The following is a 14027-nucleotide window of genomic DNA, read 5'->3' as shown; positions in this document are numbered from 1 at the left end:
CTTTCCCTAAACCTATACACACACAGACAACCCACACTTCTTTCCTTCTTTCTAATTTCCTTGCTTGTATGCTACTAACTACTATTGATGCTGTTTCCTTACAATATAACGAAGACTCATGCATATATATAGAGGGAACTCGAGGGAATCTCTCGGAGGAGGGGGCTGTCCCCTGCATGCAGGCAGCCTACAGCACGCCCCCTACGTGGTGTAGCAGTAGCATTGGAACTCGAGGGAATCTCTGCTGCGCTTCATAGTTCTCTAGGCACCACGCCCCCTGCGTGGTGAGTCAGCATGCCCCTAGCGTGGTAGAGGAGTGTCGCCACGTCGCAGTCAGCACGCCCCCGACGTGTTGACCGTGGGTTCCATACTCCGGCAATACCCTTCCTTGGCCAATATCCAGCCAATACACCATCTCTGCATCCATAAGAAAAATAATTTCTGTCTTTAATTAGATCGAGTGCTGTGTGAAAAGTCATCGAATAAAGTTTGAAGTAAGATTTTTGATTAGTTGGACTCTACTATGAATATGTTTGGATGATTATAATAATTATATAAATGTGATTAAAATTAACATTATATTATTTTTGATATTTTGGTAATATTTTTAAGTAATATTTTTTAAAAATATTGTTTAATGATAAAAAATATTATTTTAATTTTAAAAATATTTTTAAAATATTATAATTATCATAGTTACTGTAATATTTTCTTTTAAAGTTAGTATTTTTTATCAAAAAATTATAGATGTATTTAAATCATTAGAAAACAGATATTTCTGTATATACGGTCTATTGACAGAGAAGGGAATTCATAACAAATGAATAATAACATTTTTTAATTTTAAAAGAAGGATGAAAGTGGTGTTATTACTTATTAGAGAGGATGGTATTTGATGCTGTTGTGATGATAAAAACGAACAAATTAGACAATTCGATTTGCACACTAAATCTACGTGTCACGCATGTAGTTTGTCTATTTTTTTTTATCTTTTTCTTTCATGCACTTTTGTGTTGTTCAAATTTATGTTTTTTATGTTGTTCAAAAAAAAAAATCATATCTAAAAGACTTAAGATAAAAAAGGTTAATCATCTTGAAATTCACATTATTAATTCTCTTAGTCATTTTAATTATATAATTTATTATTAAATTTTTTTATTTAATAAAAATAATAATGATAATATTACAGATTAATATTATTTATAATAATTAAATGATAATTAATATTGTTAACGTATAATGTGATCTTTAAAATTGTTAGAGATATATTCTTTTATTTAGTTAATAAATATTATTGAGGTAGAAAATATATATTTCTTTTTGAAATAAAACGCTCAACACAACAAAATGGAGCATTAACGTCTCAACAGAAAGTATTAAACAGATAAAAAACAAACTAATTCTTAATCATCTTCGACAAAAGCTATCAACAACCCAAAAGATCAAATATCACTCCACTCTTTATAATTCTTAATCGACCTGTTAACTACTCCTGCAACACCTGATTCTTGATTCCTGAAAATTCTGTCATTTCTTTTCAACCAAGTGCTCTAAATGATAACAATGAAATCAAACTCACCAATATTCTATTAATTTGACTGCACGATTGATCCTGAACTACGTAACTTACGATCATTCAGCTCTATATCCACCAGTTTGATAATGATGTTAACACACTAATGCCTTTTCTTTCTTCCAAGTGCACAACCTCATTGAAGACACCCATGTAGCAAAGAGGAACCTGACATATTTCCAATAAAAAAAAAACTCAACTCTTCCCACACAACAAGATTCTCTTCTCTTGTATGCGCACCATACACCAAGCAAACAGCACAAACAAAAATTATTGTTCATCAATTCCCCTACCATCTCCCCCCTTTGTAACAATTACTCAACCTAAATATCATAACATCCCACATTATTAATAAACCTCCAAAAGCACCTTCCGATCCCACAAATTCCAAACTCACCACATCAATACCCCAAAATTGCACTATATCAAACTTAGAAATCACCTCCTTCTTTGTCTCTATCAATCCTAACATATTCATATTATTTTTACGCTTAAATTTTTTACTATTTTCTACTTTTCAACACTCCCTAAACCCCTCAAATTCCACAAACTAAAATCATTTAAAAAATTTTATTACACATCTTATTTCGATTTTTGGGACGACACCTTCTTACTTTTTCTTTCTGTTTTGCTTATCTTTTCAGTGTACTGAATAATAATTATTAAAATTATATTTTAGATATATTTAAATTTTATTAATTAGTGTTAGAAGTTAATTGTGAAATTCTTATAAAATAATTTTTGAATATTTTTAAGCAATTGATGAGTTAATTGTTATTATAAATATATTAGTAGTTATGTGTAATAAAAATTAGATTTTTTTAAATTTTAATAATTAATTAACTCTTGTTTTGGATATAATAATTATTTTTATCATTATAATAACATTAATTAAGCGTTTAATGTATATTATTAGCTGTACGTGAAACTGCAAGTTAACAAATAATTGAATTTAGTGTAAATTAGTTAGTTAATTAATTATTAACACTTTGCTCATCTTTGCATGCATCAAGGATGGTGCAATCTTTAAGTGTGGGGAGGTCGAGACTGACTTCTGTGGATAACTATTTCCTTTTTCCAATATCAAATTTTAATGTTCTTTGTTAGTTAGTATAAATTATCTTTTGTAGTTAGTCATTTGTATGATAGATTGCATTATAGTTAGAGTTTGTGCATATTTTACCACTACTTAGTGGAAGTGATAATTTCTTTTTCAAGAAACTATTTTAGGGCATTTCACTAATTTGAACTAAAATTTTTGAACTTGCTTGAAGAAATTTATTTTGGAACATGGTTTTAGAGCTAGAACACACAAGCCTAGTGAGATTTTGAGCCTATTGATTGGTTGCATCTAATCAACCAATATTTTATTTTGGTGTGTATTGTTCTCTCTAAGATTGTGATATGTATCTTGCCTGATTCTATATTTTTATTATTTGATGTATGCATGCATTTATGTGATTGAGACCTTTGTTTCACTAAACTCACATACCCAAATGGCCTTACCTTGTTATCAACTCTTTGCAAACCAATGTTGAGTCTATTTTACCCCATTTGTTCTTTATTTTAGCACATCACTAATACTAAATGAAAAACAATAAATGTCCTTAATTTGAATACTTGGTTAGCTTAGACTAGTGAGAGTGTGCATGATTTACGTGTGGAAAAATTGGGTATGGAAACATCTGGTTTGAAAATTGGGTATTGTATCTTTTTGTGAAAATGTGAAAAAGATAATTGAGCACATATTCTTACATTCAATACCTTAATCATATGCATTGATTTCTTGTATATGTATATTAACCACCACATATAAAAAAAGAAAAAAAAAGAAAGAAAAAAGAAAAGAAAAATAAAAAAAGAGAAAAAGAAAACAATAAAAAGGGGACAAAATGACCCAAAGTAAATGGTGGTAGCAATGCATATGTATTGTACTCAAATTTGGAATGCATGAATATGTGAAAAACATAGTTAATGGGTAGTTAGATTTTGTATTTTGATTACATGGGTTATCTTAAGTTAAGTGGGAAGTTTAGGTTAATCAATGATTCATATTTTAATCCACTTGACCAAATACAGTCCTACCTTGACCCTAACCCCATTACAACTCTTGAAAAGACCTCTTGATATGTGTATTCATGCATTAAATTTTTGTTGATTAGTAGAAGAAGAGCATACCTTAGAAAGTAAGATTAGTAGAGAATTGAGAGAATCGACCCTTAAACACTTAAGCGATTAGAGCGGATACACTTTCGGTGAGGGTTTGATGCTCAGTTTCTTGTTCCTGGCTTTCGTGAGCTTTCTTCTTGCAAGTCTATTTGTACTTAATTTTGATATTTGAATTGGTGGAATTCATGAAAAATCATACTATGTTAACCCTACTTGTTCATATATTCTTAAAGGTTGATTTACTTTTAACTAAGTAGGTAGAAGCATTTAGCATGTAGTTGCATTCATATAGATATGTTGCATTTAATAAATCCTACCATTCCTCTTCACCCCCTTATAGCTTCTCTTGAGCTTAGTTGAGGACATGCTAACGTTTAAGTGTGGGGAGATTTGATGAACTACTATTTTATGACTTATTTTGGATCGAATCAAGTGGATTTTATCAACTTTATACACACTTATCCATATAATTTGCATGTTTTTAAGTTTCCTTTGTAATTTTGTGCTATGATTGAAAACATGCTTCTTAGACCTTTAAATTACTAATTTTTAATCCTCTCATATTACTATTCGACACCAAGATTATAGGATAGGAATGACTTAGAGGATGGAAAGGAGCATGCAAAAGTGGAAGGAACACAAAGAATTAAAGATTTGAGGAGCTGGTGTCGACGCATACGCATGGCTGACACGTGCGCGTGACCAGGAGCGTCGCCCAACGACGCGTACGCATAAGTGACGCATACGCATGGCTAGTGCAGAGTTCAAATGACGCGTATGCGTGACTGATGCATACGCGTGACGAGCGTCACGTGCTGCAATAAAGTGAAAATATTGGGGGCAATTTCTGCACTGCTTTTGGCCCAGTTTCAGGTCCGAAAAGGAAGACAAGAGACCGAGGAATGGATTCCATTCATTTACACACACTTTATTTTTAGATAGACGTAGAATTCTAGAGAAAGAGACTCTCTCCACTCTCTAGGTTTAGGGGTTCTTCTTTTATTTTCAGTTTTATCTAGGTTTAGATTCTACTTCTTATCTTGATTCAAGTTCCTCTTTTAATTTCTTGTTATTACCTCTTTGCTTTCTTAGTTTTATAGTTGTTTTCTTTACCTTGTTGCTTTATTGTTCATGACTCTTTGTTGATTCCAATTTTCTTTTAATGCATTTTGAGGTATTTTATGTTTATTGTCGCCTTCTTTAATTTGTGTTATTGTTTTCTTGCAATTGTTAGTCTTAGATTTTACTATTTTTTGTTAATTTTCTATGTTTTTATTTTGTACCTTCCAAGTGTTTGATAAAATGATTGGTTGGATTTTAAAATAGATTTTTGTGTTCTTGGCTTTGATTGACTAATTTGGAGACTCTTGAATTGTCAAAGTCTTTTGTTGATTGGTAATTGAAAGTTGCTAATTGGCTTGAGCTTCACTAAATCTAGTCTTTAATTAGGACTTGTGAACTTAAGATAATTTTGCTCACTTGACTTTCCTTCAATTGTTAGAGGTTAACTAAGTGAGAGCAAAAGGCAATTACCATCACAATTGACGATGATAATGAGGATATGAATTCCAATTCTCAACCATTGCAGGGACTTTTCTTAGTTGTTAGTTTAATTTTCTCGTTATTTACATTTCTTGTCCCTTATTTAAAAACCCCAAAACATATTACCTCAGAGCCAATAATAAGTACACTTCCCTGTAATTCCTTTGAGAGACGACTCGAGGTTTAAATACTTTGGTTATTTTTATTGGGTTTGTTTTGTGACAAACAATTTAAACGTTGACCGAGGATTGTATGTCAGTTTAGAACTATACTTGCAACGCGATTTTATTGAGAAATTCTTTACTGACATTAATCCTTCGTCAAGGATCTCTCTGTCTAAACCCTCTTTGAAGGCTGATCTTGCTAGAAAATCTTTTCATTTATTTTAAACCTATAACTAGCACTCTTCACACAACTCATCATCAACTTCACCCTTTCATTACTAAAACTTAATGCTTCGAGGACCCTTTCCAAAAGATTTCATTCTAATCTGTCATATGCTTTATTCATGTCTAATTTGATAGCTAGATTTTTGCTTTCAAGACTTCTTTTTTTGTTTAAATTGTGAAAAGCTTCTTGTACTATTATTATATTATCCTATATGAGTCTACCTTTCACAAAAGCACTTTGGACCGAGCATATAATATCATCTAGCACTTTTCTCAGCCTTCTTACCAAGATCATAGTTATAATCTTGTACAAAAAATTATAACTTATGGGTCTAAGGTGATTTAAACTTTTCAATTGACTCATTTTGGGAAACGAAATAATAGTTGTCTCATTTATCCCTCTCGTTATGATACCTTCTTCAAAAAATTGTTTAACTATACCACATGCTTCTTTACTCACAATTTTTCAATGTTTCTAGAAAAATAAACTATTTAATCCATCTGGACCCGGAGCTTTTAAGCCTTCCATAGTAAAAGTCACCTACTTAATTTTTTCATCATTGATCTTTACCATCAGATCCTCATTCATCTCTCTAGTAACCCTCCTAGGTATTTCTCTTAATCAGTCCTCCAAGTTCCTGACCCTGTAGAGAAAAATAGCTTAGTGAAACGTCTTTCAACTAACATCATCATGTTTTTCTCTCCTTGTATCCACTGTCCTGTTTCATCTTTTAATTTTTAATTCTATTCTTATTTCTTCTCTGAATTCTTGTTGGATAAAAGAAGGCTATATTTTTATATTCCTATTTTAACTATTTCAGTCTTGATTTTTGTCTCCAAGACTTATCTTCCTACTTCCATAGCTCCGTGATTTGACATTTTAGTTCATTCTCTCTCCTTTGATCTCTTTTTGACATATCAGATTTTTAAATATGTTGTAGTTTTATTTTTTTTTATTTCAATTTCTCTATCTACTCTCTTAAACTTTCTCCTACTCCATTTTGTTAGCTCCACTTTACATTTATTTTTCTTTCTTATAAATTAATTCTAATGATTTATATTCCCGTCATTCAATTGCCAACTTCACTTGATAATGTCTTTACACTCCTTATCATTTGTCCAAAATGGCTCAACTCTAAAATCTTTTTTTATCAGAACCAATGGCTGTATTTTCAAAATTGAAGCACAATGGTCAGAACTTAAATCCAGTAAAGCTTTTAAAATAGCATTTTGATGTATTTGCATTCATTTTCAGTTTACTAACACCCTATCCAGTTTTTTCCTAATGATAAAATTATTTTTTGAATTACGAAACTATATAAATTTACTACCTTTGAGATTAATATCCATAAATTTATTATCATTTACAAACCTTCTAAAAGTTTTTAAATAAGTTTTAAGCTGTGGATGAATGCCCACCTTTTCATTTTGACTTAAAATATCATTGAAGTCACCCAAATAAGCCTAAGGTTCTTCCTTATTCATATTATATACAATGAGCTCCTACCATAGTTTTCTTCTCTTTTAGAAAGCTAGATTTTCATACACAAGATGCCCTGCCAAATCTTTCCATTATTAATGATATATACTAGCTTTTTATCACACCACTCATATACATTAATATAAATATTAGATTTTCATAACAAACTATAGCCTACTAGACAAGCTCCGAGATTTTACACAAAATATATTATCAAAATGAAGCCTTCTTTTTATGTTAAATATTTTTTTTGTCTAGCCCTAGTTTTCATTAGAAATACTATGAGTGTCTTAATTTTTTTACATGGATCGTACAATTCAGAGATTGTCAGGGCAGCTAGTATTTTCTGATAATTCCAGCTAATGATACTCATGGCTGAGGGTGGGACATATTGAGGCCCGCCTCCTCAGTCATTTGTATAACCTTAAACTGACCAGAAGCATACAAAGATAAGTCATACTCCCCTGTGTCCAGTGCATTACTGTTGTTCTTCATTTTTTTAGCCACTTTGCCGCCTATATTCTATTGTACCTCCCTCTATTCCTTATTAGTAAGCAATAGCACCTGATCATTCTCTTTTTTTTTTTTCAAATTCAGCTCCAATTCCATCTTTTTTGCTAGTTGTATTTTTCATTCAGTAGATTTTCTCCTTCCACCATCTTCATCTTCATCGTTCACTAGTTCTACATGGTAGATGTTCTCACCCAAGTTTTCCTGCTGCTCCACCAAGGCATCTTTCTTGCCCTGTAGTTTCATGGACAACTTCCTAATTTTTTTCTCCTTTTGCTCCTATCTTTTATCTTTATTTATCTTTTTTCTATCAATATTTTTATATTTCTCTTTCTTTTTAGCTGTCATAAGTCTTTTTAGTTTCTGGTCTATAATTCTTTTTTTCTACTCTTTTTCCTGGTCAAACTTCTAATCTTTTTTTTAGCTATTCACATATATCTCTTTTGTTATATAAAGATTCATCCCACCTCCTTCTAAATTTTTTTTGTGTTTTTTTCAGTCTACCATCTATTACGTGACGGTCTTCTTTTTTCTTCCAAATTTGTAGTTGATCTACCAAAATATTACGCCCAATATCTTTTTTTGGTCCGTATTTACTCAATTTCTGATCTTCTATCTCCTTTTTTTCTTTTTGGGATTGTTTGGTGAAATTTCATTTATATCTCAATAATAAGATTTTTAAATTTGTAGGCTGCTCTTAGATCATGCTGTACATCCTCATATCCTTGAAAATCAGGAATTTTTTGTACTTCTCTCACCTGCTCCCCTACTTCAGTCATTTCTTCTTCTCTCCTAATTAGGTTTTTTCGTGCACTTTCTTCCCTAAATTCATGTTGCAGAATTTGTTTAGCCCTAATCTTGCTTTCTTCAGTACTTTGTTCTTTACCATTTTTTTCTTTCAAGACTTTGTTGTTCACGCGCCTGCTCTTCCTCCTCTTTTCTCTATTCATGTTGTTTTGAACTTCCTCTTCCTATGGCTGAAATTGGTCAAATTTGGCTTACTCCTAGAACTGGTAAGTACTTTTTGATTGGATTCCAGCATGCCATGACTCTTGGATTCTTGCATGTTTTTTTCACATTTTTAATTATTCCACAATTAAAATAGTAGCTATCTGACAGTCTTTCATACTTAAAGAAAATTCATAATGGTAAAAGCTCCTCTCTTTCTCTCTCTAACCAAAAATCAGTAGGTAAATCGTTGGTAATATTGATGCCAACTCTGATCTTTAGAAATGATCTCCTAAAAACGCCATCCACTTTTGAGTCTTTAGTCTCAGCCAAAATTCACAACATTCCTCTGATAAGGATTTCAGTCTCCTTATTCATGTGATCTAGTAGAATGCCATGAACTTGAATTTAGAACTCCATAAAGTTATGATCAACTTTAAAACTGATTCTTCCTCTATTCATAATCTAAATTGACTAGATTTTTTCTAATATTTCAAGAACTATTTTGGATAATCTGAAGCCATCTCTTCTTGTCTTTGAAGTTAAATAGCATCTTTTTTATCTCAATATCAATAACTGCAATTCTTTGTAGATGATTTTTTTACATTCTCAATAAAATATTGTTATATATTTTGAAGTTCATCTCTTTATCACTTCTTATCTCTTTCACCACATTCAAACAATCCTTTTTATACCCTAGCTCTCCCTGCTTGTTAAGATTGATGATTTTTTCTTCTATATTGTTCATTTTGTAGATTGTTAATCTTTTGGTTGTTGTATATTTCATGTCTCACGATAGCTTTGGTGGTTTAGATGATATATAAAACTTTTGTATACAGTTTGTAGTTTGTGAGATTTTACAAGTTGAAAAAATTTTCTACTAAAAAAAATTCGATAATCTTAGAATACTCTTCTAATAAGAGAAGAAGAGCTCAATGATCTTAGAGTACTCTCTTAATAAGAGAAGAAGAGCTCTATATTGCAGTATTCGAACTAGAGCCAAATTCTTTTAGTTTTTAGAACTTATAAGAAGGACTTATATTGAGTTCCTACACTTTTTTTTTATTTAAGTCTTTACATTAATTTTTTTTAGTTGAATTCTTATACAATTAAGTCAATTACTATCAAGAAGAACCTAATTAAAAAAAATAGTATAAAAATTCAATTAAAAAAATATAAGAACCTAATTAAAAATTTCGTAAAACTATAAAGATCAACAAAATAATTAAACTTTAATTTTATAAATAGTACCAAAAGAAAACTTGAAAAAAAATATATAAAAATTAGGGATCACATTTTACTCCTTCAATCAAAACAAAAAATTAAAAAGATTCATTTTCATTAGTGTTCTATTTTTAAATTCTTCCAACTAATTAAATTGGGGATGGTGATTAGATTTTACCATAAAATATCATATTCGTATATCCTTCCACGATTTATATATTAAAGAAAAAGACAATGCATAACCAGAATTAGTTTATAATAATTTAGTAATATGAATATTCATTTATTTTATTTCAAGTAAATTTATTGAAATCATATATAATTTATATGCTAAAAAAATATTAAAATTTATTATTTTTAATTATTAATTAATTATTAATATTTAAAAAAATAAAATAAAATATATTATTAAATTATTAAATTAAATTGATAATTTATTGCTAAACCAAATGAAACATTCCAAGCCAAATAGCATACATCAACACACATTTTATTCATCGTAAACTTATATAAGCATATATAACAACAACATTCATGGTTATTCTCAGCCCCAACATAGGACTCAACTACAGAGTACCTATCATCAATGCCATATATTTTTCCATCACCGGAAAACACACTTTATTTTTCAAGTGCTTTTCTCATAGCCAGAACATGATCATACACTTTCTTCTGATCAGGAAGTGTCTTGGAAACAGTGTCTCTTTGCATACACCTTTTGGCCCAAGCTATTAATTTAGGACACTCTGCTTCCATTTTGAAGTTGCCATAAGTCTCATAGGCATAAAACCAACTGTAAAATGGAATTAGACCAATATCAAGGAACCCAAAAGTGTCACCCCCATAAAATGCTTTGTCTCCCAATATCTCCTCAAGTTGCTTGAAAATAGAAATTAATTCCTTCTTCCATGTCTCATGCTCTTCTCCTTCTGAGAGCCACATTTTTCTCCAAGTCTCATAGATCTGGGATCACAAATGGTAATTGATATTACTAAATTTATATAACTCATCTAGACACTAGAATTGTTGATTCTATTAAGAACAAAAGTAGTCATTCATATATTCTTACATAATTCCTATACTTAAAAGATCACATATTTCGCATCATTTCATTAAGTAATGGTATAAAAAAAATTAAAGAAGAATATCAAAATTAATGAGTATTTTAAAAACTTTTATCACTAAATAAATAGACATAGATGATTTTTACATGTTGGAAAAAAAATTGCTAACTATACATTTTCTCAACCACAAAATGATGAGAACTAAAAATTAAGAAGAATAAAAACTATTATATCTCTCGTCTTTGAATCTGCAAACTAATCACAAGATAATATATCCTAGAACATCAAAGATCGTCTTGAGAATTCAATTTGTATGTACTTTGAATGTAAAAATATTTTACAACTTTTTACACTCCATACTTAAATAATTATCCAAATTTAGGAAACAAAATAATAGAAACTATATGCATCAAAACAAAGGTAAAAGAAGTCACCTTTTTGTCAATGAAATCAACCCAGAATCTAGCTTGAGCTTTCTCATAAGGGTCAGAGGGCATGATTGGATTTTTATCATTCCAAACCTCATCGATGTACTGAACTATAATTGCAGATTCACAAATCGGTCTACCCTTATGGATCAGAACTGGAACCTGCTTATGTATTGGATTCACCTGAAGAAGAAAAGGGCTTTTACCCTTAATTAGATACTCTTCTTTGTACTCATACCTGACACCTTTTTCAGCCAGTGCAATCCTCACCCTCATACCAAACATGCTTGCCCATGCGTCTAACAAAACAACCTCTTCTTCCATTGTTGTTGGTGTTGTTTTGCAAAAGATTCACCAAAAAAGTAAAATGTTCACTAGGCCTTCTTTATGAATTATGATCAAGTTCCACTATTACAACTACTCCAATTATTGATCCCAATAGAGAGTGGAATCATTTTATAATACAAAATTAATGGATAAGCTAAGAGCTTTAGACTTTAGAACCATATGTAATTCTTGAACGTTCTAGAATTGACTTGCCTTTGGACTTAACACGTGTCTCCAGGAAAAACTAGAGAGTCTTAAGAAATATGCACGTAAAAATTAAAATATTTATCATTGTTAGAAGAGGAATATTAGAGGCCAGCAACTTTTGTGACTTATAACTATTAAATAATTATTAATAATGATTTTAATAGTATAAAATTGATGTAAAATTTCATTTAATGATTCATTTTTTCTTGTTATTTACATGTTGATCAGAATTTAATAAAATTATTGGTCCCTAAATTTTTTTTTTATCGAAATTCTAGATATCATTATCAAGTATTTATATGTATATTTTTATAAGTTTTATTGGCAAAGTATTCATCGTTCCAAATTTTTTGAATTATTAAATAATCTTATTTTGTTAATTAATCTTTTATATATGAAAAAATATAGAGACCAGCACTTTTTTAATAATTTGATCAGCGTTTAATCATTAAAAAAAATAATTTTTTATTATTGAATATAATCTCACACCATTAAAAATATTATTGATAGCCAATTAATAGTAACAAAATACAAAATTTGTTAGTTTCCTAACATTTCTCTTTATATATTATTTAATTTTAAATATTATTTTTTATTTTATAAATTATTATTCTATTTATTATCATTTATATTTTTATAACTGTATCATTAATAATTAAAAACAATAATAAAAATAGAATTTTTATTACTAATTTAATTTCTAAATTTTTAAGTTTAAGATATTTTTTATTGTTTTGATCCCTTCTATGAATAAACAAAAAAAATTGTATTTATCGTTAATTCAATCAATTTAATTAGAAATCAATCAATTGTTAAGTAATAATGTGTGTCAAATAACTCAACTAAGAATTAGTATTAATCGATTTAATAGAAAAAACCATCCATTGATTTTTAACAAAATTGATTGAAATAGCGAAAATTATATATTAGATCTATTTCAATTATTACTTGGTCAAATCAATTGCTAAGAAAACTAATTGATTGTAATATTGTACAATAAAAAAATAGTACAAAATTTCAAACCATAAAATTATATTTTTTTTATTATAATTTGTGAATATACTTTGAAAAATTATCAATTTGTAGGTGGATATTTTCAGCAAGATAAATTTAAACAAAAGGATGTAACAATATGTTTATAATTTGATGGTCCCTGCTGCGATTTGAAATTTGTAAGTATTTTTTCTAATCTTTTATTTATAAAATTTTCTAATTAGCAACTAACATACATAATGTACAACTGATTCACGTATTTTTTATGCTTTAGATATATAATCTAATCGTAATTTTCATTAAGAATTACACAATTTATCACTTTGACACTTATTTTAATGATAAAAAATTAATCATCGTTAAGATGTTATAATACACTAGCTGAATGTCAATTTTTCAAATTTAATATTATATTCTTTAATAACATTTTAATTTGAAATAGGTAAGAGTGTTGGAACAAATTAACCTGACAAGGACGATGACATTTAGATATATAAAAAATAATTTTTAGACTATAGTATTACAAGATTAGAAGATATACGTACTTAAATGTGGTTCAAACTAAAACTCTATTACTTAAGTAATGAAGTGGACGAATATAATTTTTTAGTTATGACGTCGGTAGATGACTTTTGAAATATATACACAAACAATTAAATGTTTAGATATTACCGGTCTAAATTATTAAAAAAATTTAGTTTAAAATTAGTTATTGAGTATTTATATGTTGAAGTAATATTTTATCTCTTTTACTATTTGAACAACTATATTTCAAACTAATAGTATGTCTTTCTAATTATATTCTATTTAAAATAATTAATTTAGATTATATATAGCATCCCTAAAACGTGGACAACCTTATTCTAATTAGTAGTTGTTATGTGCAAAAATTATGTTCAAATATACAATAGGATAAATTCATGAACATGGCTATGCTTTTTTGAGATAGTCATGCACTCATGTTATATCACTCTAATATAAAAAATTTATGTTTCATATAGATAAGTGAATTCAAAAAGATATTTTGCAAAATAATTTTAATATAAAACACTTAAAATTTAACATTAGTTTATATGTTTTTTAATCTATCTTTATACAATAATAGAATATACTATATATATAGTATAATAATTTATTTATAAGTATACACATGACATCGATCTCATTCTAATT

At 28.9% G+C, this 14027-nt stretch overlaps 1 protein-coding gene across 1 annotated transcript; it reads right to left on the bottom strand.

Annotated features, from left to right (window-relative positions):
* Positions 1-10309: 10309 nt before the first annotated feature.
* Positions 10310-11773, bottom strand: LOC107459834 (glutathione S-transferase 3). The gene is made up of 2 exons (XM_016078117.3): positions 11334-11773; positions 10310-10798 (listed from the first exon to the last, which is right to left on the bottom strand). The coding sequence occupies exons 1-2, from the start codon at positions 11649-11651 to the stop codon at positions 10457-10459; spliced, it is 660 nt and encodes a 219-aa protein (XP_015933603.1). The 5' UTR covers positions 11652-11773; the 3' UTR covers positions 10310-10456.
* Positions 11774-14027: the final 2254 nt, after the last annotated feature.

Source organism: Arachis duranensis, chromosome 7, assembly GCF_000817695.3.
Source record: "Arachis duranensis cultivar V14167 chromosome 7, aradu.V14167.gnm2.J7QH, whole genome shotgun sequence".
NCBI classification, from domain to species: domain Eukaryota; kingdom Viridiplantae; phylum Streptophyta; class Magnoliopsida; order Fabales; family Fabaceae; genus Arachis; species Arachis duranensis.
The sequence above is the reverse complement of the archived record's forward strand: the minus strand, read 5'-3'. Positions and strand labels throughout refer to the sequence as shown.

Coding starts and splice junctions, on each gene's coding strand:
- LOC107459834 (XM_016078117.3), bottom strand. CDS start 11,651: ATGGAAGAAGAGGTTGTTTTGTTAGACGCATGGGCAAGCATGTTTGGT. Junction 10,799..11,333: donor TTGATTTCATTGACAAAAAG/GTGACTTCTTTT, acceptor TTGTGATCCCAG/ATCTATGAGACTTGGAGAAA.